At 42.9% G+C, this 26,108-nt stretch overlaps 1 protein-coding gene across 4 annotated transcripts in view; it reads left to right on the top strand.

Moving 5' to 3' along the window:
* Positions 1-26,108, top strand: part of ITPR1 (inositol 1,4,5-trisphosphate receptor type 1) — a 321,362-nt gene that overhangs the window by 122,429 nt on the left and 172,825 nt on the right. The window contains exons 10-21 of one of the 4 annotated variants that reach the window (XM_068981700.1): positions 1,355-1,399; positions 5,975-6,129; positions 12,230-12,329; positions 13,499-13,659; positions 14,308-14,449; positions 16,224-16,382; positions 18,947-19,119; positions 20,364-20,483; positions 21,487-21,681; positions 23,980-24,231; positions 24,896-25,037; positions 25,640-25,793. In XM_068981700.1, coding sequence (XP_068837801.1) covers positions 1,355-1,399; positions 5,975-6,129; positions 12,230-12,329; positions 13,499-13,659; positions 14,308-14,449; positions 16,224-16,382; positions 18,947-19,119; positions 20,364-20,483; positions 21,487-21,681; positions 23,980-24,231; positions 24,896-25,037; positions 25,640-25,793 — 1,798 coding nt within the window. Of the gene's footprint in view, positions 1-1,354; positions 1,400-5,974; positions 6,130-12,229; positions 12,330-13,498; positions 13,660-14,307; positions 14,450-16,223; positions 16,383-18,946; positions 19,120-20,363; positions 20,484-21,486; positions 21,682-23,979; positions 24,232-24,895; positions 25,038-25,639; positions 25,821-26,108 lie in introns of all 4 variants that reach the window. The other 3 variants (XM_068981698.1, XM_068981702.1, XM_068981699.1) reach the window with 3 other exon arrangements.

Raw genomic sequence — 26,108 nt, 5'->3', positions numbered from 1 at the left:
GCAACACCGTGGTGTGTTGATGGAAATCTCCAGGCAAGAATACTGGAGTGGGTTGCCATTCTCATCTCCAGGGGGTCTGCCTGACCCAGGAATTGAAGCCGGGGCTCCTGCATTGCAGGCAGATTCTTTATTGCCTGAGCTACCAAATTTGGAGGGCCAACTATAAATTATATACCCAGTAACTTCAGCCTTATTCAAGGGTGAGATGTATTTGAAGGTGGCTAAGAGAATAGATCTTAAAAAAAAAAAAATTCACACTAATCTGGGCTTTAGGATTATCTTTCCATTTTGCTCTTGCCTACTACTCTCCCCACATCTTATTGTTTACCAACCCCAATCCTAAGGTAAATGACCAAGCCTCGGCCGTAGTGAAACATGGTATGTAAAGCTAGAAGCATTAAAACACATATAGAATTAGGTGATTTTATAGAGCTTGCTTACTCACAGGATCAGTGGATTCGACAAGATCCTTTACTTACAGGAATGTAAAACATCAAGGAAGTGTGTTTTAAATGCCCATGAAGGGTATTTGAGGAAAGGCAAGACTCACCGCTGAAGCATGGGAGGAAATTTCCTTTTAACTTTTGTATTAAGGAGCCATCTTACTGTGTGACAGCTGTTGCACTTTACTCTGATCTGCTGGAAGATGTACGATGCATATTCATACCAGATTCTAGCCGTACATCAAAAGACACCTGCTGTTGGCTGGTACCACTGGTGAGACTGCTCAGAGATTTGCAAGGTGATGTGTGGGTATCAGACTGTGGCAGCTGACCTCAATCTAAATGTGCCAACCCCTCTGGGATGCCTGACACTTGTGTGAACTGATGATTTTTGAAATACTGAAGAGCTGAAGATCAAGACTAAGTTGAAATTTATAATGGAGCCATAGAAATGGACCCAGCTAACCAGCTCTGAGAAATGTTGATGACATGGTTTGCCAGAGGTCAATGGTTGTTGCATTATCTGTTATGTTCTGGGGTGAATGTAACTTTTGCTGAAAGCCAGACCATTTTTTTTTTTATTTCTGATTCAAAATAAGCAGGGTTATCAATGACTGGATACTGATCTTTTATTTATTTCAGGCTTTTAACTGTTGCTTTGCTAGTGGATTCTTTGTGTTCCTCTGTCTACACTTGAGAGCCATCTGTCGGTTACTGGTAGATTGTTCCATGTGTGTTGTACTCATGTGACGTGTGTTGTTGTTGTGGCATGCTGGTTTCGTGAACAGAGGGAAGGGACAAGTTCTTAGCTGTCCAAAGATGTTCACAGGCCTTGATGTCTCCTGCAAGCAGGGCCGAGTCCTTGAGAAAGCAATGGATGTTTTAATTTCCTAATGATTCTTTTTCATCAGGTAGACCCTGACTTTGAGGAAGAATGCCTGGAGTTTCAGCCCTCAGTAAGTATGGGCAAGAGCCTTCTTGTCTTCGTCTGGTAGGGTGAGGCCGTATGATCTGGAACCCCATGTAAGAAACTGCCCCTGTGGTCACTAAGTGCTGGGGAAGGGGAGACCTACACTGCCCTAAAAGAGGGTCTTGTTCTGTGCTTCCCTTGAGGGCAGTCATGTCCCCTTGTGTCCTGATTGGTCCAAGAGACTGTTGGTCATCATACTCTTTCTGTGTGCTTAGTCAGGGGGTTTCCATCTCTTAAGTTGCAGAAGTTCAAGGTATCTCTTGGAATACAGCTAGGTTGGACACAGTGATGGTCTCTGTAGAGCCAGCGTTTTGTGCATGAATGTCCTGTTGCTGTTGACCTGAAGCTATGACTCACCAAGATTTCTTCAAGGAATGAGCATGTAGGGTGGACACTGTTGTTTAGACCGTGGAGGTAGCACGTGAGGCTTTACCTCTGGTTAGGCACTCAGTGGTCTAACTATCTGTCCTCTGTGCAAAGTCAGAAATAGATCTTGTTACGTGATTTAGAATTTTAATGCCGGATCTTTAAGCTGGACCTTTCTTTGGAGGCCTTATTGCCAATTAATCCTGATATGGAGGGACTTGGGGGTTTTGGTGTCCACAGTGTGAAGAGGGCAGTGGTTGTGTTACAGGGAAATGATGGGTGTTAGTCATGGAGTTCTCTTGTGGAGTGCTTCATTCTGGTCTAAGATGAACAAAACAGAACCAAAACCAAATAGTTGCTGCTCTATTCCACATTGTGTGTCCATGTGATCATCTTGATGATGAATATGGTAGGTGGTATTAAGGGTATTATCTTTTAGTACAATTTTGAAAAAATTGGATGTCAACATTGTACATTAATGAAGGGAGTTGAGGTGGAGATAACACACAGTGTAGTTGTCTTTGAAAGCGTTGTGAATTCTGCAGGAAGCCATGAACTTTCTAGGTAGATTTGAGCAGAGGTTAGCTTTTAAGAAATGCAGAGGAGTTCTCAGTGAGAATTCCTGCCCTTAGTTCCTGGACTTGCTGGCGGAGTTCATCTTCTCTTTCCACTCCTTGTGGGAGCACCGGAGGGCCCTGCTCCTTCCATTCATGCCCTTCACCCTCACTGCTGAAGCCCATTTGGAAAGCTGACCTTCCACAACTGCCGTGAGCTGAAATAAAACACTGACCCAGTCGTGCTCTCCACCCCCGTGCAGGGCAGTCTCTGCACATCATCCCCACATTGTCCTCACCGATCATTGTTCCAACACTGGGACTGGAAGGGGCCTCAGTTTTCAGAAGATAATTCATCCTGACACCTTTCTTATTTTGAGAGTCGAGATGGTCTTTGGGTCACTTGCTTACCTGGGTCTTGGTGCCGCTATCTGAGGCTGCACAGAGTAAGACTCCCTTTGGAGGTGACTTTGAGGGGGACCTGTGGCTTCTTTAAGTGTGAGCTGATGTCTGAGTGAACCTTGAGCGCTGTGGGGAACAGGACTGCTCTCCCAGCCTTTCCAGCAGGTGCACCTGCTCTCCCAGCCTTTCGTGTGTGAGGGAAAGACAGGCATATGTGTAGCGTAGGAGGAAGAGCAGAGTGATCGAAAGTAGAGTGAAGAGAGAGACAGCCTTGGGTTTATTCATTTTTATTTTATTTGTTTGGCTCTACCGGGTCTTTGTTGCTGCGCGTGGGTTTTCTCTGATGTGGTGTGCAGATTTCTCATTGCAATGCCGCCTCTTGTGCAGCACGGGCTCTAAGGTATGCAGAATTCAGTAGTTTCAGTTCCTGGGCTCTAGAGCACAGGCTCAGCAGTTGTGGTGCACAGGTTTAGTTACTCCGCGGCATGTGGGATCTTCCCACACCTGGGATGGAGCCCATGTCCCCTGCATTGGCAGGTGGATTCTTAACCATTGGACCATCAGGAAAGTCCCAGACTTGGGTTTAAATAGCAGTGTGCATGCTCAGTCATGTCCAACTCTTTGCAACCTCTTGGGCTGTAGCCCTCCAGGTGCCTCGAGTTTTCCAGACAGGAATACTGGAGTGGGTTGCCATTTCCCACTCCAAGAGGCACTGCTTGTGCGCTGTATGGTTCTGGACAAGTTCTGTTCCCTCTTTGAGACCGACTTCCCTTACCTGTACGTGTGGACAATATGCTCATTGTAAGGATGGAGTGAGATGCTGTGCAATGAAGTGCCTGGCCCCTAGTAAACACTTGGCATATTTGTGAGTTGCAGAGGATAATAACTGTTTTCAGTGCCTTTTCCCCACTGGTTTGTCTGGGCTGCCCAGCAGCTCCACAAAGGAGTTAGAGCAGGTCCTTCCGTCTTCACTTGATGCGTGAGGAAGCAGGAAGTGGTCCTCACTGGCCACATGCCTTGGGTCTTTGGGAGTGCAGTCGGCTGTCTCCTCTTTCTTGTTTCTCTGTGCCACGGTAGCGTGATCAGGCAGCGGGCCTGGCTGCAGATCTGGACAGCGTTGCTCCAGCTGCTCAGGTTATTGCATGAGTGGGGGTCCTCACGTGGAGGCAGGGTGCTGGGAAGCTCACGGTGCACCTACGAGCTCCTGCCTCTGGAGGGGAAGGTGTCAACGTCGGGAGGGTCCTTCACCCTTCACCCTCTTCTTGGCTGGGACCCTTGGCAGTTGGGAAGAAGAGGCTTCTCATTCTGCTTATTGATCGTGTATTTCCTGAGACTGGCACCCCAAACCTCTGGTCTTACCTGGGACGGCGCTCAGCTTTGTCGTTCTCTTCTTTCTGAATCCAGTGGCCTTTGAGCCATGGGCTTGATGCTGCAGGGACAGAAAGAACTCGAGTAGAGCTGTGGGCTGACGGCCTGGTGCCCATGCGCCTCTGCTCCCACTAGGTGGCACACGCCGACTGCACACAGCAAGCACAGGACGCTTGGCTGAGTCACAGGCCACAGGCCGTGGACTCAGCACAGCTGTCCTTTTTCTCTGGATGTGTGACCGGTCTGGAGAGTAACTGCCAGCCTGTAGCTGAGCCTCATGTCTCACACTGGAACCAGGTCAGGGTTTTTTCTGAGAGTGGTGTGTGTAGCACTGGTTCAAAGAGGACAGATTCCATTCAAAGTGATTTCTCATGAGTGGAGCTCGGGGAGATGCTCTGATGTCCTCCAGCCGATGTTTGTGTGGGTGTAGATAGAAGAACCACTGGGGGTGGGTGTTGTTCAGATAGAGGTAGAGGGCGTGAGGGCTTCCCAGATGTCTCAGTGGTAAAGAATCCACCTGCCAGTGCTGGAGGCTCGAGTTCAATTCCTCAGTCTGGAAGAGCCCCTGGAGAAGGAAATGACAACCCACTCCAGTATTCTTGCCTGGAGAATTCCATGGCCAGAGGAGCCTGGTGGGATACAATCCATGGGGTCACGAAGAATCAGACATGACTGAGCGACTCAACAACAACAATAGGGTGTGAGAGGCGGGAGTGTGAGCAGGGAGAGACAGAGATGTGGGATATTAGAAGAGCTGTTTGCATTTTCTTCTCTTTCTCTCCTTTCTTCCTTAATTCATTCCTGTATCCCTCCTTCCCTCCTTTCTTTCCTTCCTTTTTTTTAACAGGCAAAGGTTGATGCCTCTGATGGACTAAAAAAGCAGTCTCGCCTAGAATCCTAGAACTCGGGCCCCATGGAATGAAATTCTCTCACGCTCTCTCCTTTGCCTGTTAGATTTGCTTTTCTTCTCTCCATTCCATTTGGAGAGGAAGCAGGGCCTCAGCCCGAGCAAAGCAAGACGGAGACAAGGGAAATGTGCTTTTCCTGGTAGATGCAGGTGGATACTGTCATCTTGCAAGGATGTTAAACTTCAAAAATAACCTGGCGCAGAGTCCCAGGGCAGAGCGCGACCTTGTGCAGCCTGTCAGAGCAGACACCAGGCTCGGCACGCTGCTCCAGTCTTCTTCGGCAGATGGGCTTCGGAGACTGATTGCATCTTTAGTTTAGTGGGAAAGCTTTCATTGTTGTTCATCAGCCTTCATTGTCAGAGATTGTCTTCAGTCTCTGCCATATCCTGCACGTAGCAGGAGAGGCCCCTTTTCCCCCTGAATGGTCCTTGGCAATTGATTGATTAGGAACACTTTTTCAGGGCTAGGCTGACATCTCAAATATTCTTCTTGGCCACATGGGGATAACTGCTTACAAACACTTGGATTCAGGTTTATTTCATTGCATCTTTTTTTCCCTGGGAAATAACTGTGTCATCTTCTTGTAGACAGTTTCACTGGAGGCTACCACCACCACCCATAAACCACACCCACAGGCTAAGTTTTCTCAGTGTTTCTCCTCTCTCCCACCCACTGTCCAAGGATGTACCACATAGAGCACTCTGCCCATGGACAGTTATATAGCATTGCAGCACCATGTTGCTTGAGCGTTTTTGTTGCAACACAGTGAGGCAGGGTGTGAACATTCTTGGCATGGGTAGCCAGCTCTCATCTTTGGTGACCGCTGTGAAGCTGTGGTACTTCTCCTGACGACTGCTGATGTTCACGATTGCTTCTTCCCCGTTCCTGTGGACAGAGCAGTGATTGTAGTGAGGCAAGGGTGTGGCGTGCAGAATCCTTGACCTGATGACTTTTCCTCCCCAGGTGGACCCTGATCAGGATGCCTCCCGAAGCAGGTTGCGAAATGCCCAAGAGAAGATGGTGTACTCCCTGGTCTCTGTGCCCGAGGGCAATGATATCTCCTCCATTTTTGAGCTGGACCCCACGACGCTCCGTGGAGGCGACAGCCTCGTCCCGAGGTAGGAGTCCAAAGAGACTTACCACAAGTGAGTTTGTGTTGCCTGACTGGGTTTCTTGGAGTCCAGAATATCATCTTCTTTCTTGGAGCTTTCATGTAGGATTTGGTATAGGATTTGTTCTGGTTTCCCATTGAAACGATACCTAATTTTTATTTTTAAAACAGCTCATCGTTTGTAAGTTCTCAGTAGTTGCCTGAGATGTGCTGTGTTTAGGTAAACAAGCCAAACCCTTAAGCTCAGGTAGCTCAATATTTCTAGTTTTCTTTACTCTCTCGCTCCTTTTCCAAAACGTGAGAGATCTCCTGGTGAACTGAATAAACACTTGAAAAAAAATTCTGGAAAATGGAACATTTGAAATGCACTCAGTCCATAGTAAATTTTATTAGAGATATTGAGAGATCAGATCAGTCTTCTTCAGTTATTTTAATTAACTTTTACTCTTAGTTTTGTTGCATAAAAATGCATTCTAGGGGGAAATAACCGGACCATAAATGAAACAAAAAACTCACTCTTAACAAAATCAACAAAAGTATTAATAGTGACTAACACTTGAGTGGTGACTTCATGCCATTTATAATGCTAAATGCTCATGTTATATATATAATTTCATCTTCATCAAAATTCCTATGAGATAAGTAGTATTATTTGCCCCTTCTTAGAGGGTGAAGACAGAGGCTCAGAGAATTGAAACAACTTATCACAAGTAAGCGAGCCCCATCGCAGAAATCAGAATCTTAAACATTTAAGACAGACAAGTCTGTTCTGGCAATTCTAACTCTTCAACACATTCTTAGGTAGTGGAGGTCTCACGGCCAGTGGTAGGGTGTACACAAGGCCTGTCTCTCTGAGGATTCCTGTATGTTTCATTATTCCTGTGTGTCATTACCATTTAACTGCTCAGCCAGAGTTGGGCTGTGAAAGTGTTAACTGCAGCTTGGGTGCTGTCAGAAGTGGAGGAGAGGCTTCTCTTATACTGGGTCCTCTTCCTGTCCCTCTCAGAGTGATACACTGAAACAGCGTCCACACAGAAGAGAACCTCACAGGGAGGCCATTGATTACCGTTCAGTACAACGATCACTGGTTCCTGCCCTCTGCTGGGTCGTGAACGCCTTGAGAATCTGGGGAAAACTGAAGATGTCCTCCTGTTAGATCCCAAATATGTGCACAGCTTCACGTACTCCCAAGTTTGTCCCGATGTAGACTGCTTTTAAGGAAATGTAACAGATATACTGAGATACAATTCATGTATCATACAACTCACCTGCTTAAAGTGCTCAATTCATTGATTTTTATTAGATTAGCAGAATTGGGCAGCCATCATCAGAATAGATTTTAAGAAAAATTTCGTCACTGCAAGAAGAAGCCCTGTACCTGTTCACCATCACTCTCATTTCCCCATCCTCCATTCCCCTGCCTTAGACTAAGCTACATTTTGTCTCTATTGATCTGCCTGTTCTGGACATTTCATATAATGGAATCACATGTGGCATTTTGTGACTGACCTCTTTCACTTAGTGTTTTATTTTATTTTTTTAAGATTCATCCATTTTGTAGCATGTATTCATTTCATTTTATTCTTGAGTAATATTCTGTTATATGGTTATGGCACATTTTATTGATTGACTTATTAATTGTTGGCTGTTTGGGTTATTTGCCTTTTTCTGGCTGTTGTGTGAATACATTTTCTTTTCTCAAGAGTCTATAACCTAGGAGTGGAATTACTGGGTCACGTGGTAACTGCATGTCTAAACTTTTGAGGAACTTCCAGTTTTACCTTTAGGGTGTTGTATTTTCACCAGCCATGTCTGAAGGCTCCAGTTTCTCTATGTTTCTCTCCAATACTTGTTTATCTGTCTTTTTTTTTTTTTTTTTAATATTTGAGCCATCCTAGTCAGTGTGCAGTGGTATCTCACTGTGGTTTTGACTTGAGTCTCCCTAATGGCTAATGATGTTGAGATAGTCTTTTCATTTATTCTTGTGTTTATTGACCATTTGTATTGATATGTCATTTTTGGAGACATATCTATTAAGATCCTTTGCCCATTATTTTTTGCACTTAAAAATGGATTATGTCTCTTTTCATTATTGTGTTAGTGTTCTTTATTCCAAACACCTTACCAGATATGATTTGCAGGTATTTGCAGATTTCTTCACTTTCTTGATGGTGTCTTGTGAACCACAGAAGCTTTTAATTTTTAGTTGAAGTCTAGTTTGTACACTTTTTCCTTTGCTTGCTAATGATTTTGGTTTCTTAAACTGTTGCTTAATACAAGGTCACAAAGATTGATGCTAATGTTTTCTTCTGAGAGTTTTATAGCTTGTGCTGTTTTTCATTTAGGTCTTTGATTGATTTTGAGGTCACTAAAAAAATATGGTTTGGAGTAGGATAGATAACTTTTGTAAAGTGTCCTTTCTCACTGACTACCTAGATAAAGATAGGGACTGTAGAATCCCATTGCATTTCTGTTAAGTACCTTTCTGTATGTTGTATTCTCTATTCCAGAAGTTCTTGAGTGGATTTTTTTAGGCACCTGAAAGACAGGGAATGACTTTTATTTGCTATGTATTTTATTTTGTAAGGGATAGAAAAGAACAGAAACATGTGATATAAAATAGCTATCAAATATTTCATGACATTTCCTTGGTGAATAGGAATCAGGTGCCAGTTGGCCACATTCCCCGATGGGTTGGAAATCCCCATGATCCCATGGGAAGGGGAAATTTGAACTTGGTCAACAAGTCAGCTTGCCAAACAACTTTGGTTGGCTCTAGACCCCTGCTTCTCTGTCCCCTTGATTCATTACTGTTTCTCTGTTAGAAAACATTCTTTGTGGGCAGTTGTCCATAGACAGACTGATTGTAAACTCTTAAGCAAGGGAAGCCTTGTGTTCCCCCTGGAAAAAGTGTCTGGCATGGTCTACCAGTGTGTTCATTAGTAGTTTTGATCTTGCACTTGGTCTTAGCTTTCCAAATTTTTATCTGTTCTTGCCCTTGGCCACCAATCTCAGAGCCAAAAGTGAACAGGGCCTCCTATTCGCTGATTCAAGGCAGTCATAAAAAACTGTTTGTAGGAGTACACACTCATTTCCCACCATCTTAAAGTAGTGCTAAATTTTATTTTATTTTTTGAAGATCAGAAAGTCTGTGGATAGATACATGAAAGTACCTGAAATATTACCAGTAAAGAACTTTCTAGGACAGTCAAAAAGAATCCTTCCAACCAAAATAAAAGGGATAGTGGCAAATCCTGGATGTAATAAACAAGATAATAAAATTGCAGTATACGCAAATGAAATGCATTAAATAAACATCAGAAGAGCATCCAGCTTTGTGGCTTTTTTTGAAATTGTCCTGGCTTTTGAACTAATGTTTAGGGATGAGACTTTAAATGGATAGAATGTCCTTGGTATTTTACATGAACTTCAATGTACAACTCTAGAATGTAATCAGTCATCCAATTAAACCCAAGCTTTGCTTAAACTTTGAGAATAAGAAAATGCATCTGAATTCCTCAGAAGAAAAAATGCAAATCTCTGTCAAGTTTCTTCTGCATGTTGTTTAATTTATATTCATGCTATTCAAAGTCAGTATCACTTGTAATGTTCAAGATAGTTAAAGTGAAGAAAGGCAGAGGGTCTACTAAAAAGATGTGACTGCTTCGACATGCCCTTCCCCTTGCCTCTTTCCCAGGAACTTGGGATGCTGTTGTTTAGAATTCTTTTTAATACAAATCACTTTCATGCTCCCCTGTCCGCCCTGGTCCCTCCAGTGTTTTAAGTTCCAACTTAAGTTTCCTATTAAAAGAAACTATATATTCCATGACTCGCTAAAGCCTCCTTAATGTCTTCCTTTAAAACCCCTTCAGTGCTTACCTTGACTGTTTCCCATTTTAATGCTTTTTATTGTACATCTCCTGTTACTCACATTTGCTTCTTGTGCATCCATCTCATCTCACTAACGCTACTGTAGATTCCTTAAGTGCATGATTACTGCTTTAAAAGAGAAGCAAGTTTTAAAAACACTGTAAAATGGTTCATGCTCACTGTAAAAAGAAACAGCACACTACTCTATATAAAATATGTAAGTCATGAGAACTTACTATATAATGCAAGGAACTCTACTCAGTTCTCTGTGATGACCTTATGGAAAGGAAATCTAAACAAGAGGAGATACATGTTTTTGTGTGTGCGTGTGCGTGTGTGTATATGGCTGATTCACTTTGCTGTACAGCAGAAACTAACAAAACATTGTAAAGTAACTATACACCAATAAAAATTAATTTACAAAATACTGTATAAGAAATAAAAAATATTTTAAAATATTTTTTAAAATATTTCAAAATCTCATGGAGAACCAACTGGGAAGTAAAAAAAAAACTCACATAAAATTTAACCATTCAGAGATAACTACAAGAAATATTTTGTTTCTCCGTAGTTTCAGACAGGTCTCTGGGCACACAGATAACCTGTATATTATTTATCACAAATGAATCATAACCTATTTTTAGCATTTTTTCCCATTGAACAATATGTCCTGTTCATATTTCCAAGTAAATGAATATCAATTGTAACCATTTTAAAGAGTGTACTATTCTGTCTTATATATTATAATTAACTATTTCATTACTGAAACATTGGGTAGTTCATAGGTTTTTGGACTTTCCAGGTGGTGCTACTGGTAAAGAATCCGCCTGCCAATGCAGGAGACGCGAAGATTTTACTGTTATAAATAATGCTTCGTTGAACATCTTTATGGTTCATTTAGTACCTGTGCTGTAATCTCTTAAAAGAAGAAATGTAAAAATGAGATTGCTAGGTGAAAAGATAGATGCATTTCATGTTATACAAAGTGCCAGACTCTCTTCCAGAGTTTAAGGTGTCGACACTCTTACCATGAGTGTGTAGAGCTCATCTTTTTAAGCACTGGGGGAGATCCAAACTCCAAGACCTTTGGAAATATAATACAATAAAATGATATATTATGTTAATTTGTATTAATTGAGAAAGTTAAATATGTACTTGGATGTTTATTGGTCACTTAAGTTTCTTTATTAAATTACTGGCTTGTGTACATGCTCCATTTTCATTTCCAGTATTCGTGATTGTTTTTCTTACTGTTTTTCAAAATCTCTTTATATATCTGGATGAATAATCTTTTATTCTATATACTAATCTTTTATTTTCCCAGGTCATTTTTCTTTCAATTTTTTTCATGATGGGTTTGAAAAATTTAAATTTTGCTGAATGGAAGATGTAAAATTTAAACTATGTAATAAGATACATCCATCTTTTACTTTTGAGGTTAGAAATCTTGTTTTGTTATGTGCTTCAAAAGACTTTCTGCCACACAAGATTACTAAATTTGCATTTATATTTTCTTTCACACATTTTATGACACCATTTTTTGCTTTATTGATGCATATGAGTAGTTCCATTACTGCTTTATGTCTCACGATAGGCACTAGTAGATACTCGGTAAATATTTCCTGTTACTCTGTCTTGTGTGCAGTTTGTTCTGAGATAGTCATTCATGGGATGTAATTTTATACACAGCATACCTCATGTTGTAGACTTAGTTCCAGACCCCCGCAATAAAGTGAATATCACAGTAAAGTGAGTTGCACAAATTCTTGGGTTTTCCTGTGCAGTCATATATGACGTGTGCAACAGCATTATGTTTAAAAAGACAGTGTACATATCTTAATTGAAAAATACTTCATTGCCAAAATGGAACCGACAGACTTGCATGATGAACAAACTGTGTATTTGGAAGGAAAACACACACACACACACACACACACACACACACGCACGGTATCTATGAAGGGCAAGAAAACCAGGTGCAGTAGAGTGAAGCACGCCTGCATTTAGAAATAAGCACAGCACAGTCACGTGAGAGTTGTCGTGAATGATGTGCAATTGCAGACACATCGAATGTATATTGGACGAGAACCTTTCGCTCTTAAGTTTATGTTGTCCATTGTATATAGCAGAAAGCCATTTTGGTATCCTTTCTTTATTCTTAAAGGATGTATTCTAGGCCAGTGGGTATAGAGAACCTCAGTAGTCCTGTCCCTGAAGTCTGTTTTTCTTCCCTTTAGAAACTCCTATGTCCGGCTCCGACACTTGTGTACTAATACCTGGGTTCACAGCACAAACATCCCCATTGACAAGGAAGAAGAAAAACCCGTGATGCTGAAAGTAAGTCCACAAGCTTGGCTGCCTCCCTTGGTCTCATGGTTCCTGATGAAAGGGCTCCATTGAGGGCAGACGGGGGCGTATGGATCCCTGAAATAGTTGTTGCTTTGGCAAGCGTGTGGTTGTGGACAAACCTGTGTTTGATGAAAGAATTCTTTCCAAGGGACCTGGCTAAAGCAGGGCCAGGGCTTTGAAATAACTAGAACCTTTTATTTTATTTCATGGCTTCTGCCCTAAAGGTTGAGCAATTGTCTGGATTTCTTGTCTGTCTGGAGGCTAATTTTGGCTGAGGGAATGTTTGCTTGTGCCTTGAGGTGCATCACGTACCTAGTTGGTTTCCTCCAGTCTTTATTATTTATTTCTTCATGTATTTAAATAGATACTTTTATTTCTCGAAAGTTCTTCCAACCTAATTTCTCTCCCCCTGAAGCCTATCCCTCCTTTCTGACCTTCTCTAGGCTCATGGAGCATATATTCACAGACACAGGGTTTTTCTCTTTAGAAAATGAAATGATACTCTCACATAATACTTTTTGGTGACGGGGAAGATTATTGGAATTTTTTTCTTTTATTTCCATGAACATCGTCATGTATATCGAAAACTTGAAAGAACAGTGTAGCATCTACCCTTAGAATACTCTCAAGATTGATAATTACCATTCTGTATATTTGCTTTTTCCCTATGAATATATGTTTTTAAATTACAAACATCTCAGATGCTCTATGTAACAAATGAAGCTGTAAAATCATAGTACTACCCCATTTCCTGCCTTAATTTTCTTCACATTACCAACCTCTAGAGGTAACAACTGTTGACGATTTGAGGTTCATCTTTCCAGGTGTTTTTCTGTGTCCAGTTTATTTTAACAGTAAGAGAGCTCCAAGTTTTTTCAGTTGCCTAGAGTTCTATAAATCCAGCATCTGAGTAATATCTTCCCCTCTCAATCCAGTAGAAAGTGAAAGTGTTAGTCACTCAGTCACGTCCTACTCTTTGTAACTCCATGAGCAGTAGCCCGCCAGGCCCCTCTGTCCATGGGATTCTCCAGGGAAGAATACTGGAGTTGGGTTGCCATGCCCTTCTCTAGGAGATCTTCCCGACCCAGGAATTGAAGCACAAGTCTCCTGCATTGCAGGCAGTGGGACTCTCCCACAAAGCCCATCTTTCATTTCAGATTGGCACCTCTCCCGTGAAAGAGGACAAGGAAGCCTTTGCCATAGTGCCAGTCTCTCCTGCTGAGGTTCGGGATCTGGACTTTGCCAATGACGCCAGCAAGGTGCTGGGCTCCATAGCGGGCAAGCTGGAGAAGGGCACCATCACCCAGAATGAAAGAAGGTGAGGGCTCTCTGCAAGAACCGCATATGCTCGTTCTCACCCACCGTGGGTTTTAAAATCCCTGGCAGAGAGAGAAGTGCTCTGAAGAGCTTTGTGGAAGAGCGCCAGGCCTTAGCACTTAACGGGTGGCTTCAACTTGTGGTTTTCAATAGTTGCTCTCACTATTCTGAAGATCTCCTTCCTTCTCTGTTTTCCTACCTCCGGCTTGGTCTTTGGAACTACCTTACTAAATATCAGTGGTGGAGGCTGTGTGTGTTGGCTGCTCAGTCATGTCCAACTCTTTGCAACCCCATGGACTGTAGGCCGCCAGGCTTCTCTGTCCATGGGATTCTCCAGGCAAGAGTACTGGAGTGGGTTGCCATTTGCTTCTGCAGGGGTTCTTTTCTACCCAGAGATTGAACCGGGGTCTCCTGCATTATCCGAGATAAATGTAATATCCGATTAAAATGTAATGTCTACTATTTTGTGAAATATTGTCTCTGTTTCACTCTTACTGGTAATTGACCTTAGTTGACAATTTCAAGGAAACTGGGAAGAATGGGTTTGCTTCTGTGTGACTGGATGCTTAAGCCTGAAAGCTTCCATGGTTGTTTTGATTCTGTTAAACATCAAATACGTCCCATGTATAATGGCTTCTTTCCTCCCAAGATCTGTAACCAAGCTGCTGGAAGACTTGGTTTACTTCGTCACTGGCGGAACCAATTCCGGTCAAGATGTTCTTGAAGTGGTCTTCTCCAAGCCCAACAGAGAACGGCAGAAGCTCATGAGAGAACAGAATATTCTCAAGCAGGTCAGTGAGAGATGACATACTGGGTTGGCTCTAGCAAGAATCCGTATTATCACTGGTCTTATAGAGGAATGTAGATGATTTCTACTGGGGAGGCTTGATCTGTTGATTTAAAAAAAAAAAAAAACAGACAATTTTTTAGAGCAGTTTTAAGTTCACAGCAAAAGTGAGTAGAAAGTATAAAGAATTCCCATACCTCCTACACACATACAGCGTCCCCCATTAGTAGCATCCCCACCAGAGGGGTACATTTGTTAGAACTGATAAAACTACATTGACATACCACAGTTGTCAGAAGTGCATAGTTTCCATTAAGGTTCACTCTTGATATTGCACATGCTGTGAGTTTGAACCAATGTATTACGATATGACCCATCATTATCATATCATCTAGTTTCATCACCCTAAAAATCCTCTCTGCTTTGTCCATTTGTCCCGCCCTTTCCCCCAACCCCTGGCAACTAACCATTGATCTTTTTATTATCTCCACAGTTTTGCCTTTTCCAGAACGTCATATTTTAACAGTTAGAATCACACCCTATGTACCTTTTTCAGACTGACTTTTTTTCACTTACTAAATTTCCTTCACCTTTTCACAGTTTGATCATTCACTTGATTGTTAACACACATATTGAATATCAGCTGTGTCAAAATTTACCTTTTGGGAACTCCAACAAGAATTGCAGTTGACAGCTTTATTTTCCTCACAGATAATATGAAGGGCAGTGCATCCTTAAGCTTATTTAATATATTTGGGAGATTTGGAGTATATGATAAACTCAGAAGGCCTTTAGAGGCTCTTATAAGGACCACTATAAATCACCAAAAAATCTTTCCATAAAGAATGAGTAGAAAACGAAGTTAGCTCACAGAAAATACATATATGGTGTAATTTGGTACAAATTTAAACAAACTATAGAGTATAAGGGAATTAGAGGGAGGAAAGTAACAAGTCCGAGGTAGATGAAGCACGCAGAGATGTATACCACATAGTTCTCTAAAACTGCTGGAGATGGGGCCGCAAGCTTGGCTTGGAAATTGCTGGCCACTAGAGCCAAAAGAAAAACGTGTTAGTTATAAGTCCTAGAGTTAGCCATAGGAACTTGGGTTTGAGATTTCTTTCTCCTTTTAAACTATGGTTGGACCAAATTCATTAATACTGCATCCTGTTTCAACAAGTTTCAAGTCTTGAATTCTGCCCTGCTGTTTGATGTGATGACTCCCAAGTTAGGCCTCTGGTGCTCATGCTGTTTTATGCAATAGTGATTCCTATAGGGTCTGAAACTGTGATTTCAGTGGAGGAGCCTTTATTCAGCACTTGTGGTGAGCACTATGCTCATGAACTGACTGTATACTTTCATCTACTTTCATCATTATCTACTTTCATCATTATAACACCCTTGTGAGCTGGGTATTATTCTCTCCATATTACTGCTGGGAAAATTCAAGGTTACCTTGACTGTGATGTATACCTGTAGAAAAGTAATAAAGAAGTATAATTTTGACCTAGAATCGACTGATTCCAGAGTCTGTGCTCCCAGGCGCTGCTGGGAACACCACATTTTCAAGTATTTGAGGACCAGTTATGTTCAGGAAGACTGAGTTCACCGAGGAGCCTGTCCCAGTTGATGGAATGAACACAGATTTCAGGTTTAAGATCACTTAGATAGAGACTTTCCTGTGTAGTCCACCCACCCTTGAGGTTCTATTCTTTCCACAGGGAGGCTTAGCCGTTGAAACAGTAGGTGATGGCAGTTTTCATTCTTTTCACAAACAGATCTTCAAGCTGTTACAGGCCCCGTTCACAGACTGTGGTGATGGCCCAATGCTGCGTCTGGAGGAGCTGGGAGACCAGCGGCACGCGCCCTTCCGACACATCTGCCGCCTTTGCTACCGGGTCCTGAGACACTCCCAGCAGGACTACAGGAAGAACCAGGTGGGCTCTGCGGACCCTGGGGAGTGCCAGACAGCTTCCTCCCTCGAGTTCACTTTCCTCCATGAGTTTTAAGTGTCCCATGTATATATTTGTTTAGTGGCTGAGTGAGTTGAGAAGGATACATGAAAATTCTCCTATAGCGTCCTTGGAATGAGATTTTCTTTTTTTTTGATGTTGATATTACAAGTACAGTATTTTTTAAAACTTTTTATTTTATATTGGATTATAGCTGATTAACAAAGTAGGGATAGTTTCGGGTGGGCAGCAAAGGGACTCAGCCATACATGACATATATACATTCTCCCCCAAACTCCCTTCCCATCCAGGCTGCCACATAGCATTGAGCAGAATTCCCTGTGTTATACAGTAGGTCCTTGCTGGCTATCCATTTTAAATATAGCAGTGTGTACATGTACAGTATTTCTTATGGCACACTTCTGGAAGGTGTAAGGGTGCAGTGGTTCCATGTGCTTTTATTGGAAATGGAGTGAAATCTTTTCTTCGTGCCCCATCCATTCCCTCCACCTCTGCTGGTAACTTCCTCTTTGTTTTGGTTCTGGCTCGTGTTTTAGACGTTCTAAGTCATCATCTATTGTCATGACAAGTAAACACACAAACACAAACAATATAGTCTCTCTACGAGTTAAATATTTAAACCTCTGTGAGGGTTCCAAACAACTGGAGATGCTGAGGAATCACTGTGTCAGTGGTTGTTAACTGGGAGAAATTTCACCACCCACCCCCACCCTGCCCTGGGCCAGGAGGACGTGTGGAAATGTCTGGAGATGCTATTGAGTGTCACAACTTGGGAATACTACTGGCATGAAGTGGATGGAGGCCACGGATTCTATTTAGCATCTGGGCAAGCCCAGCCCAGTCCCCCCACCCCCAACAAAGAATTATCCAGTCCAAGAATTCAGTAGGTACTGCTGAGTTCAAGAAACCCTGCGTTCCATAAACTACTATAAGTGCACAGTGATGCTGCTTATAATGTGGACTCCAGTCCCTGCAGTGTGTTACATAAGACTTTGTTTTTAAGCTTTGACCGCCGCTATATCTGGCCTTTAAATGTAAACTGTTCTCTGTAGTGAAAGTTTTTTGTGTATCATCACACAGCGTTGGTCCTAAGCAGTGCTCTGAAGTATTAGATACAACTTTATTAGCAAGTATTGGGCTGGCCAAAAAGTTTGAGTTCTCCACAAGATGTTATGAAAAACCTGAACAAACTTTCGGCCAACCCAGTATTTCTAAATCATTCGCTTTGCCTTTGCTACTGTTTAGATACAAAGCATCACACACTGGTGATGCTGTGTTCATTCGTTAGCATAGGTTGCCGTCGGGCACTATGGTCGGTTTAAACCCCTCTTGTGTGTGAGTACCATACTTACACCATACTTGTGCTAAAGAGGTTTTATTCTCTTCCCATGAGGATGCGTCAGTCTGTAATGTGTGCCGAGACCTTTTGCTTGTACATCAGAGGACTAGACCAGTCCTTCTTGTTGCTGTTGCTATGGGTGTCTTGGCTTGGTTGTTTATGGACCCTGTGCCTTTTGGCAGTAGTACTGACGTATCCCTGGGGGCTGATGAATTCTCAGACATGCATCCTTACTGAGGGCTGAAAAGTGGCCCAAGTCCACTCTGTTAGTCCTTAGTCACTTTTAAGATTTTGAAATTAATGAATTAAAATGAAACCAAGTTTCAAGGGCCTCTTGAGCTTTGAGCAAGCAGTCTGTCTTGGACAGGGAAAATATCTTTGAATAACAAAAGTATTTATAAGAGGCTTCCTGGCCTTCTGAAATATTTCATTGGGACATCATATCTGATCTCAAAAGACAAGTCAGAGATGTTTCCATGTGTTCTGTGAATGTAATTGACTGGTTTACATATTCCTGGGCTTCCCTGGTGGTTCATCTGGTAAAAGATCTTCCTGCAATGCGGGAGACCTGGATTCAATCCCTGAATTGGGAGATTTCCCTGGAGAAGGGAACAGCTACCCACTCTAGTATCCTGGCCTAGAAAATTCCATGGACTGTATAGTCCAAGGAGTCACAAAGAGTTCGACTCAACTGAGTGACTTTCATTTCACTTCTTCACATGTTTACAATTACCCACTGACTTTAATTTTCATCCCAGATAAGGAAGACACAATGGAGTAATAACTTTGTTCAAAATATCCAGGTAGACTTCACCATGTTTATTCAGCAACACAGGGCAGTGAGGCACAGTTTAATCCTCTTGAATGAGTAATAAAATCAGAGCTGGAAAACAACTCTTGACCTTTAGAAAAATAAGTCACCACATTAAAATTTATACTGTGGACGTAAGAAAATGCCCATCTGTAAATACAGGATATGTTACTTAGTGATACCTGTGTGGCAGGTTTAGTAAACTAAAGGATGTGAGAGAGTTTGCGGCTGTCTCCCTGGGTTGGGAAGTTGGGGAAGGACACTCCCCTGTGATTTTCCTTGAAGGGAGTAGCCCTCCTCGGGGGCTGCTGCCCCTTCCCTTACTCTGCGCCTCACCACACTGTCCTCCTTGCTTACCTCTCTCTCCTCGCTTCGAAGGAGTACATAGCCAAGCAGTTCGGCTTCATGCAGAAGCAGATTGGCTATGACGTGCTGGCTGAAGACACTATCACCGCCCTTCTGCACAATAATCGCAAACTCCTGGAAAAACACATCACCGCGGCAGAGATTGACACCTTCGTCAGCCTGGTGCGGAAGAACAGGGAGCCCAGGTGAGGCAGAGGTGGGGTTGGTCGGCAGGAGGTCCCTCTGTGTTTACGATGCAGTCTCTGAGCTGGTCGTGGTGGGTTGTTCTGTTCTGTTTTAACTAGATGTCCTTTGTTTGGGCCTGCTAGGCCCCAGGTCTTGATTGAGCAGGTCTTGAGAGGCGCTTTGAGTCGTGAAAAGAGCATGGTATGGAAAGGAGACCAGGGTAGAATCCTGGCTCCACAGTTCACCAGCTGGTGACCTGGAGCTTTAATCTCATCTATCAGATAAGCTGTTATAAAAATTAAATGAAGATAAATACATGTGAAGTGCCTGGCACTTATATGTAAGTGACAGCTGTCGACCCCTCATTCACTTTGTAGCACCCTGCTATGACCAGTCAGAACTTCCCCAAATATCAGTAAGTCTTTTGCACACATAGTTATTACCTGAGTGTTTGTATTTACAGTAGTGAATTCTGTCAATTCTATTGCATTATTACAGATCCCACCCTCCCTGTATACTTTCTTCTCTTTTCTTGTTTTAATTAAGATCCACCCCATGTCAGGGGATGTGGGAACTAGTTTACAATGTGGATATTAGAAACAGTGACGCTAGAGAGCTGAAGGTGTTATTATGAAACTGACTCCTCCCACCTATTAAAAACAACTAACATCTTATGGACCCTCTCGTGTGCCAGGGACTGAACTGAGTAAGCACTTTACATGAATTAGTTGATTTAATCCTCAGAAGAGCCCTCGGGGGTGAAAGGTTATCCATTTTCATCGATGAGAAAACTGAAACATGGTTAGGTTAAATAATTTCCCCCAAATAACAGTACATGTCGAAATGCAGCAGAGAAGACCAGAACCAGGATTCCGATTTAGGCCTCCAACATCAGACCCCTCCCCTCTCTGGGTACCCAGCACCATCTTGGGTTGCTTGGATCTTACTTGGTTGCTTCTTCTTTTCATTTTTACCGCATCACCTCTTCCTCACAGCAGTCACTCCCATCCTTGTTCTTGTGCTTTTCTTTCTTTCTTTTTTCCCCTCCTTCCTTGCCTCCCTCTGCTCTCTCCCCTCCTCCTTTCTCTTCCCGCCCTCCCATGTCTGGGTAACTGGTGATACCATGCACGCTGAAACCCAAAGCCTCTCTGACTTGTGGTAAAGGTAGCTTGGGTCTACCCTCTGGAGGGAGAGCCACGTCCTCAAGACCTAACCCTTGCTCTGGCTACAAAAAGCATTTGGTTTGGTTTCTGTTTCTCCACAGATTCTTAGATTACCTCTCTGACCTCTGCGTGTCCATGAACAAATCCATTCCAGTGACTCAGGAACTGATATGTAAAGCCGTGCTGAATCCAACCAATGCCGACATCCTCATTGAGACCAAGTGAGTGGGGGTCGGGGAGTGACTATAAAGGTGAGAACAGGATTTAGATGGAGAGCGTGTGCCTCGGTGGTTGTCTGTGCCGTGGGGAGTTACACCCAGCCCCTTCGCTTCTGAAGTCAGGCTGGCTGGCCTTTGATTAGCTTCATGCCAGCATCTTGATTAGAGGAGTTACTGGATTTGCTTCTGCTGTGGTGGCCTCCTCTGTATGGTGATGTCACTTACTTCGCTTACTGAGTCGAAAGCGATGTGGGCTACTGGGGAGCATCTTACACACCCTTGATTTCATTTTAAGACGTGGAAGTTCTCCAGTTAGGATCCCCAGGTTTAAATTTTAAAGGAGGTAATTCATTGTCATTAAGACATTGTTGGGAAGCACTTGTGAAATTACCACTATTCACAAAGTGTTCATTGGTCTACAGAAGTTTGGAAAGTAGTAGTTGATTCATTTGTAAAAGGGAAGCATATACTGCCAGTAACATATCAATGTTAAAAAAGAAATGTTTTTTAAAAACACTTATGCCCTAAACTTGGCGATTTTTGTGGGGGAGGGGTCTCATGCATAACATAATTTTGAGCTTGGGCTGAAAGCTGACTTTCTCAACCTTGGCCTTTTACATTTGGGGCCAAGCAGTTCTGTGCTGTGGGTGCTGTCCTGTGCCTCACAGGAAGTGCAGCAGTCTTCCTGTGTGTATTTACCGGTTGCCAACAGTACCTCTCCCATTTAGTTGGGACAACCAAAGACTTCTCCGGACGTTGCCAAGCATCCCCTGGGGAGACACAGCCGCCCTAGTGGGGCACACCTGAGCTAAAGTATATGAAGAAGTCGATGTTTGTCTCTCCCTGAGGTTCTGCCCAAGGGAGAAACGAAGTGGCTTTGTGTGTGTGTGCATGTGCGTGTGCGTGCTGAAAGCACAGCTGGAGTTCAAAGCACAAATACAGTTGATCAGCGACAAGCGAGGATTTCAGACATAATGAGTTTTCCCACCTCCTCCTACGTTTTCAGGTTGGTGCTCTCCCGTTTTGAATTTGAAGGCGTTTCTACTGGAGAGAATGCCCTGGAGGCAGGCGAGGATGAGGAAGAAGTATGGCTCTTCTGGAGGGACAGCAACAAGGAGGTTCGCAGTAAGAGCGTCCGGGAGCTGGCTCAGGATGCCAAGGAGGGTCAGAAGGAAGACCGCGACGTCCTTGGCTACTACAGGTGTGTAGGCCTGTGCACGGGCGCCCTGTGATGTCCTCTCATGAGACAGTCCATCAGAAAGACAAATGTGTGTTTCAGGAGTTTGTAGAGTGTGAGCTGTCAGCAATACTTACATAGTAGGGCAGTGATACCGGGGCATGGCTTGGTCACAAGGAAGCTGCGTGGTTGCATCAGCTCCTTCTCACAGTTGTTGGTCTCTACACAGTGTAGCACGTGGATGTGGTTTGTGGTAGATACGAGTCAGGCTGTGGGGTCACCTCTCTACATACTGACTTTAAAAAACTTTTATGTTAGAGTCTAGCTGATTAATAATATGATAGTTGTACATGTATGGCTGCATCCCTGACAGTGATGCATGTACCCATTCTCCCCCAAACTCCCCTCCCATCCAGGCTGACACATGACTTTGAGCAGAGTTCCATGTGCTATACAGTAGGTCCTTGTTGGTTATCCATTTTAAATAAAGCAATGGTACATACTAACTTTTTGACTTGGGTCCAGTTATCCACCTCTATGTCCCAGTTCCTTTACCTGCAAGACAGAGACAATAGTGCCAGCCTCTTAGAACTTTTACAGGCAGAGCTAAGAAATGTGCATGTGTATACACACCTCTCTTGATGTCTCTATCTGCATACACACACACACATCTGTTTCTGTATTAATGTATATGAATGTGATAAAAACCCTGAGTTCACATCACGACTTTCAGCTCCACTCCAGCACCGTAGGGTTACTCTCATCTTCACCCTCTGTATCCACAACTCCTTCCTTGGACAGTGAGAACCTGCCGTGTTGATTGGTTTCCACCCCCATCCTGGTGTTTCCTTGGTCCCAGCTGTAAGACCTGTTGACTCGGCCACCTCAAGGGAAGGGAACCAGTAAACACTTTAAAAAGAAAAGAAGACAGGAGATGGATAGAGTAGTGCCAGCGTCATTCTTTAATAAAAGCAAAACTTTGCGGTTGCAGTGCCCTTTGTGACCCTCCTGTATTTTGTTCTCTCCATTCACGCAGATGGTGGGTGACCTTCCACACTATGTATGTTTCTATTTTACATTTCTGTGCATGCATAAATAACACATAGTATTTTATTCAGCCTTAAAATTTTATGTAAATGGTTCCATACTCTGAGTTTTTCTCTGAAACCTGCCCTTTTAATTCAACATTGAGTCTGAAATGGATTCACGCTAATGGTGGTAGGTCCGTTTCTTTAATTTTGACTGCTGAACGTTATTCCATTTATTACTATGCCAACATTTTCTTTTCTCTTTGAATTCATTGTGTGCCACAATTTAGTTCTTCGTGTCAGGGAACATCATTGTTCAGATTGGTGCGCATGTGTAGGAATTTCCATTCCATACCAGGAAATTATGAGATTGGGGCATATGCGTATTTTAAACTCATTAAGCAAGCAGTCCTGGATTGGATATTTTGGTGCTCACTCTCACCAGTTGTAAATGAGAGCTTTTGTTTGTCTTTGCACTCTCTGAATATTGTGACACTCTTTAATTTTTGTTGATGTTATGAGCATGTAATTAGACCAAGTTTGGAACTTCACAGAGATCACATGTAATTGGGTGAGGAGGAAACCTTAAGACATTTTGAGGAGTCCCCTACTTTTTCCACTATGTTTTTCACATGTGTGTGAAGTCAAAGAGCAGAGCTGTATGAGATAAGACCCCAAAAGTGTCATAAAATTTCTAAGTAACCTCAGTGAAGGTCTGAAACCTTTACCATTTCCTTTGCGGTCTTTAATGTGCTATATAAAAGCCGAACTAAAGTAGGGCTTCCTTGCTGGTCCAGTGGCTAAGACTCTGAGCTCCCAATGGTGGAGGCCTGGGTTTGATCCTTGATCAGGGAACTAGATCCCACATGCCACAACTAAGAGTTTGCATGCCACAGTGAAGACTGAGAATCCTTTGTGCCCCAACTAAGACCAGGCACAGCCAAATGAATATTTTTTAAAAGGCATAACTAAGGAAATAGATAACCGTTTTCACCCTAATGAAAATGATTTTTCATTTTTTCTCCCCCATCTTATAAAATACGGGCAAAATGGAATCAACTAGCCATGTAGGTACTCCCACACGGGATAGACATGTGTGACTGTTGGCATGGCTTGAACTGTTCTTTTTTCTGCTGGATACAGAAGCCAGACTTGGGTGTACACAACCAGGTGAAGAGTGTTGATGTACAAGTTCACGTGGCCATACACCACTCCTATGAGATCTGGGCCCCTCCTTTGACTCCTGCTGTGTGTTTCTGGAAGTGTGAGCTCTCTGCAACTTTCCTTTTCTCAGGTACCAGCTGAACCTCTTTGCGAGGATGTGCCTGGACCGCCAGTACCTTGCCATCAATGAGATCTCGGGCCAGCTGGACGTGGATCTCATCCTCCGCTGCATGTCCGACGAGAACCTGCCCTACGACCTGCGGGCGTCATTCTGCCGTCTCATGCTCCACATGCACGTGGACCGAGACCCCCAGGAGCAGGTCACCCCCGTGAAATACGCCCGCCTCTGGTCTGAGATCCCCTCCGAGATCGCCATTGATGAGTGAGCCTGGCTCCTTTGCCCTGTTAAGACCTTACATTGCTTTAAAATGTCTTAGCTGAAGTGTTCTGTGTAGCAGAAGACAAAGGCCTTATGGTCAGGTTAAGTCTAGTTCAATCAGAGAAGAAAGACTAAGTCTTGTTTTTTTTTTTAATGAAAATGTAATTAAGGATAGCAAGCATTATTTCTTCCCTCAAGAAGGTAAAAGATGGTATGATTGCCCTTTTATACCTTGTTTGTCTATTTTATTCAGCAAATACTTAAAGTGTCTCCTGCCTGCCAGGCTTAAAGAATCTATCTGGGAATAAACAAGAAAAGCATGTTGGACTTAGTGGTTTGCTGGTTAAGACTCTGCACTTCCAACTGTGGGGGTGTGAGTTTAATTCCTGGTCGGGCAACTAGGATCCCACATGCTGTGTGACGTGGCCAGAAAAGAAAAAAAAAAGGAAACTATGTTTACACTAGTGGGGAAAGACAGACAATAACTAAGATAAAGGACTAAAATATATACGTTAGTGGTGGTTGCTGAGCAGGGAAAGTAAATAGGGACAAGATGGTGGGAAGTGTTGGGGTGGGTGGTTCTGGCTTTAGGGGCTAAGCAAACAGGGAAGGCCTCACTGGGAGGAACTTGACCTTTGATTGCCTTTTCTTTCTCCTTTCCTTTCAGCTACGATAGTAGTGGAGCCTCCAAAGATGAAATTAAGGAAAGGTTCGCTCAGACCATGGAATTTGTGGAGGAATATTTAAGAGATGTGGTGTGTCAGAGGTTCCCTTTCTCTGATAAGGAGAAAAATAAACTTACGTTTGAGGTAACTCATGGTGAAGTGACCTGTATGCTTTGCAAGAAACATACACGTGGTGGATTAAATCGTGTAAAATGATAGAACATTATGTATGCTCTGTACGTTGTATTAAAAGTGGCAGGAAAGAAACCAGACTGTGCTTAGGATCTATCGTAGATTAATCGTTTGACGGACACAAATTCTTTCATAGATTAATCGTTTGAGGGACACAAATCCTTATCACCTTTGAGTTGAATATTTTTCTTTGCAATCACTTTGCCTTTTTAGAAGTTAGATTTCCAAGCGTTGCAATGTTACCTGTGTCCTTGTTGGGTGTACCTTGGCTTGCCCTCTATTATCTTTGGGAAGCTACACAGACCTAGTGATGAGGTTGGTTTTTTATTCACCAGTCATCAGAACAGATCAGCAGCTTTGCAGGTTTCCATTTCTTATTTTTTCTCCTTATGAAGCTAAATTAAATTTGATCAGAAACTGCAAGTAAATTAAATGACTTCTCTTATGGTAAAGAAGGTCAGAATCAGTCATTTATAAAATAGTCCACCTGAAATGGAACTGAAGGATACTGTTTAATTAATCCATCTCCCTCCTCTCTCTTTTAAATACAATAGGTTGTCAACCTAGCTAGGAATCTCATATACTTTGGTTTCTACAACTTCTCTGACCTTCTCCGATTAACCAAAATCCTCCTGGCCATATTGGACTGTGTGCACGTGACCACAATCTTCCCCATCAGCAAGATGGCGAAGGGAGAGGAGAATAAAGGTGAGAACAGTGTGGAGAAGCTGAGGAGGGGGGCTCTGATGGTGCCCACACGTGGGGACATGCTTGCCCCTCCTCCTACCTCTGCCATGCTTACCACGTGATGTCACATTACCACGTGATGTCGCATCCTTTCTTCGTCCTTTTCTTCTTGACTTTACGAACATTTTCAGATATAAATAAAAGTGGAAAGAAGAGTAGAGGGGACACCTATGGACCCATGACTCAGAGTCAATGATTATTAACACTTTGCTGTAGTTTTTACATTTATAAATGAAGTTGCATATTCCACTGCACCATTTGAAATTTGCCTCACAG

Source organism: Capricornis sumatraensis, chromosome 10, assembly GCF_032405125.1.
Source record: "Capricornis sumatraensis isolate serow.1 chromosome 10, serow.2, whole genome shotgun sequence".
NCBI classification, from domain to species: domain Eukaryota; kingdom Metazoa; phylum Chordata; class Mammalia; order Artiodactyla; family Bovidae; genus Capricornis; species Capricornis sumatraensis.
The sequence above is the reverse complement of the archived record's forward strand: the minus strand, read 5'-3'. Positions and strand labels throughout refer to the sequence as shown.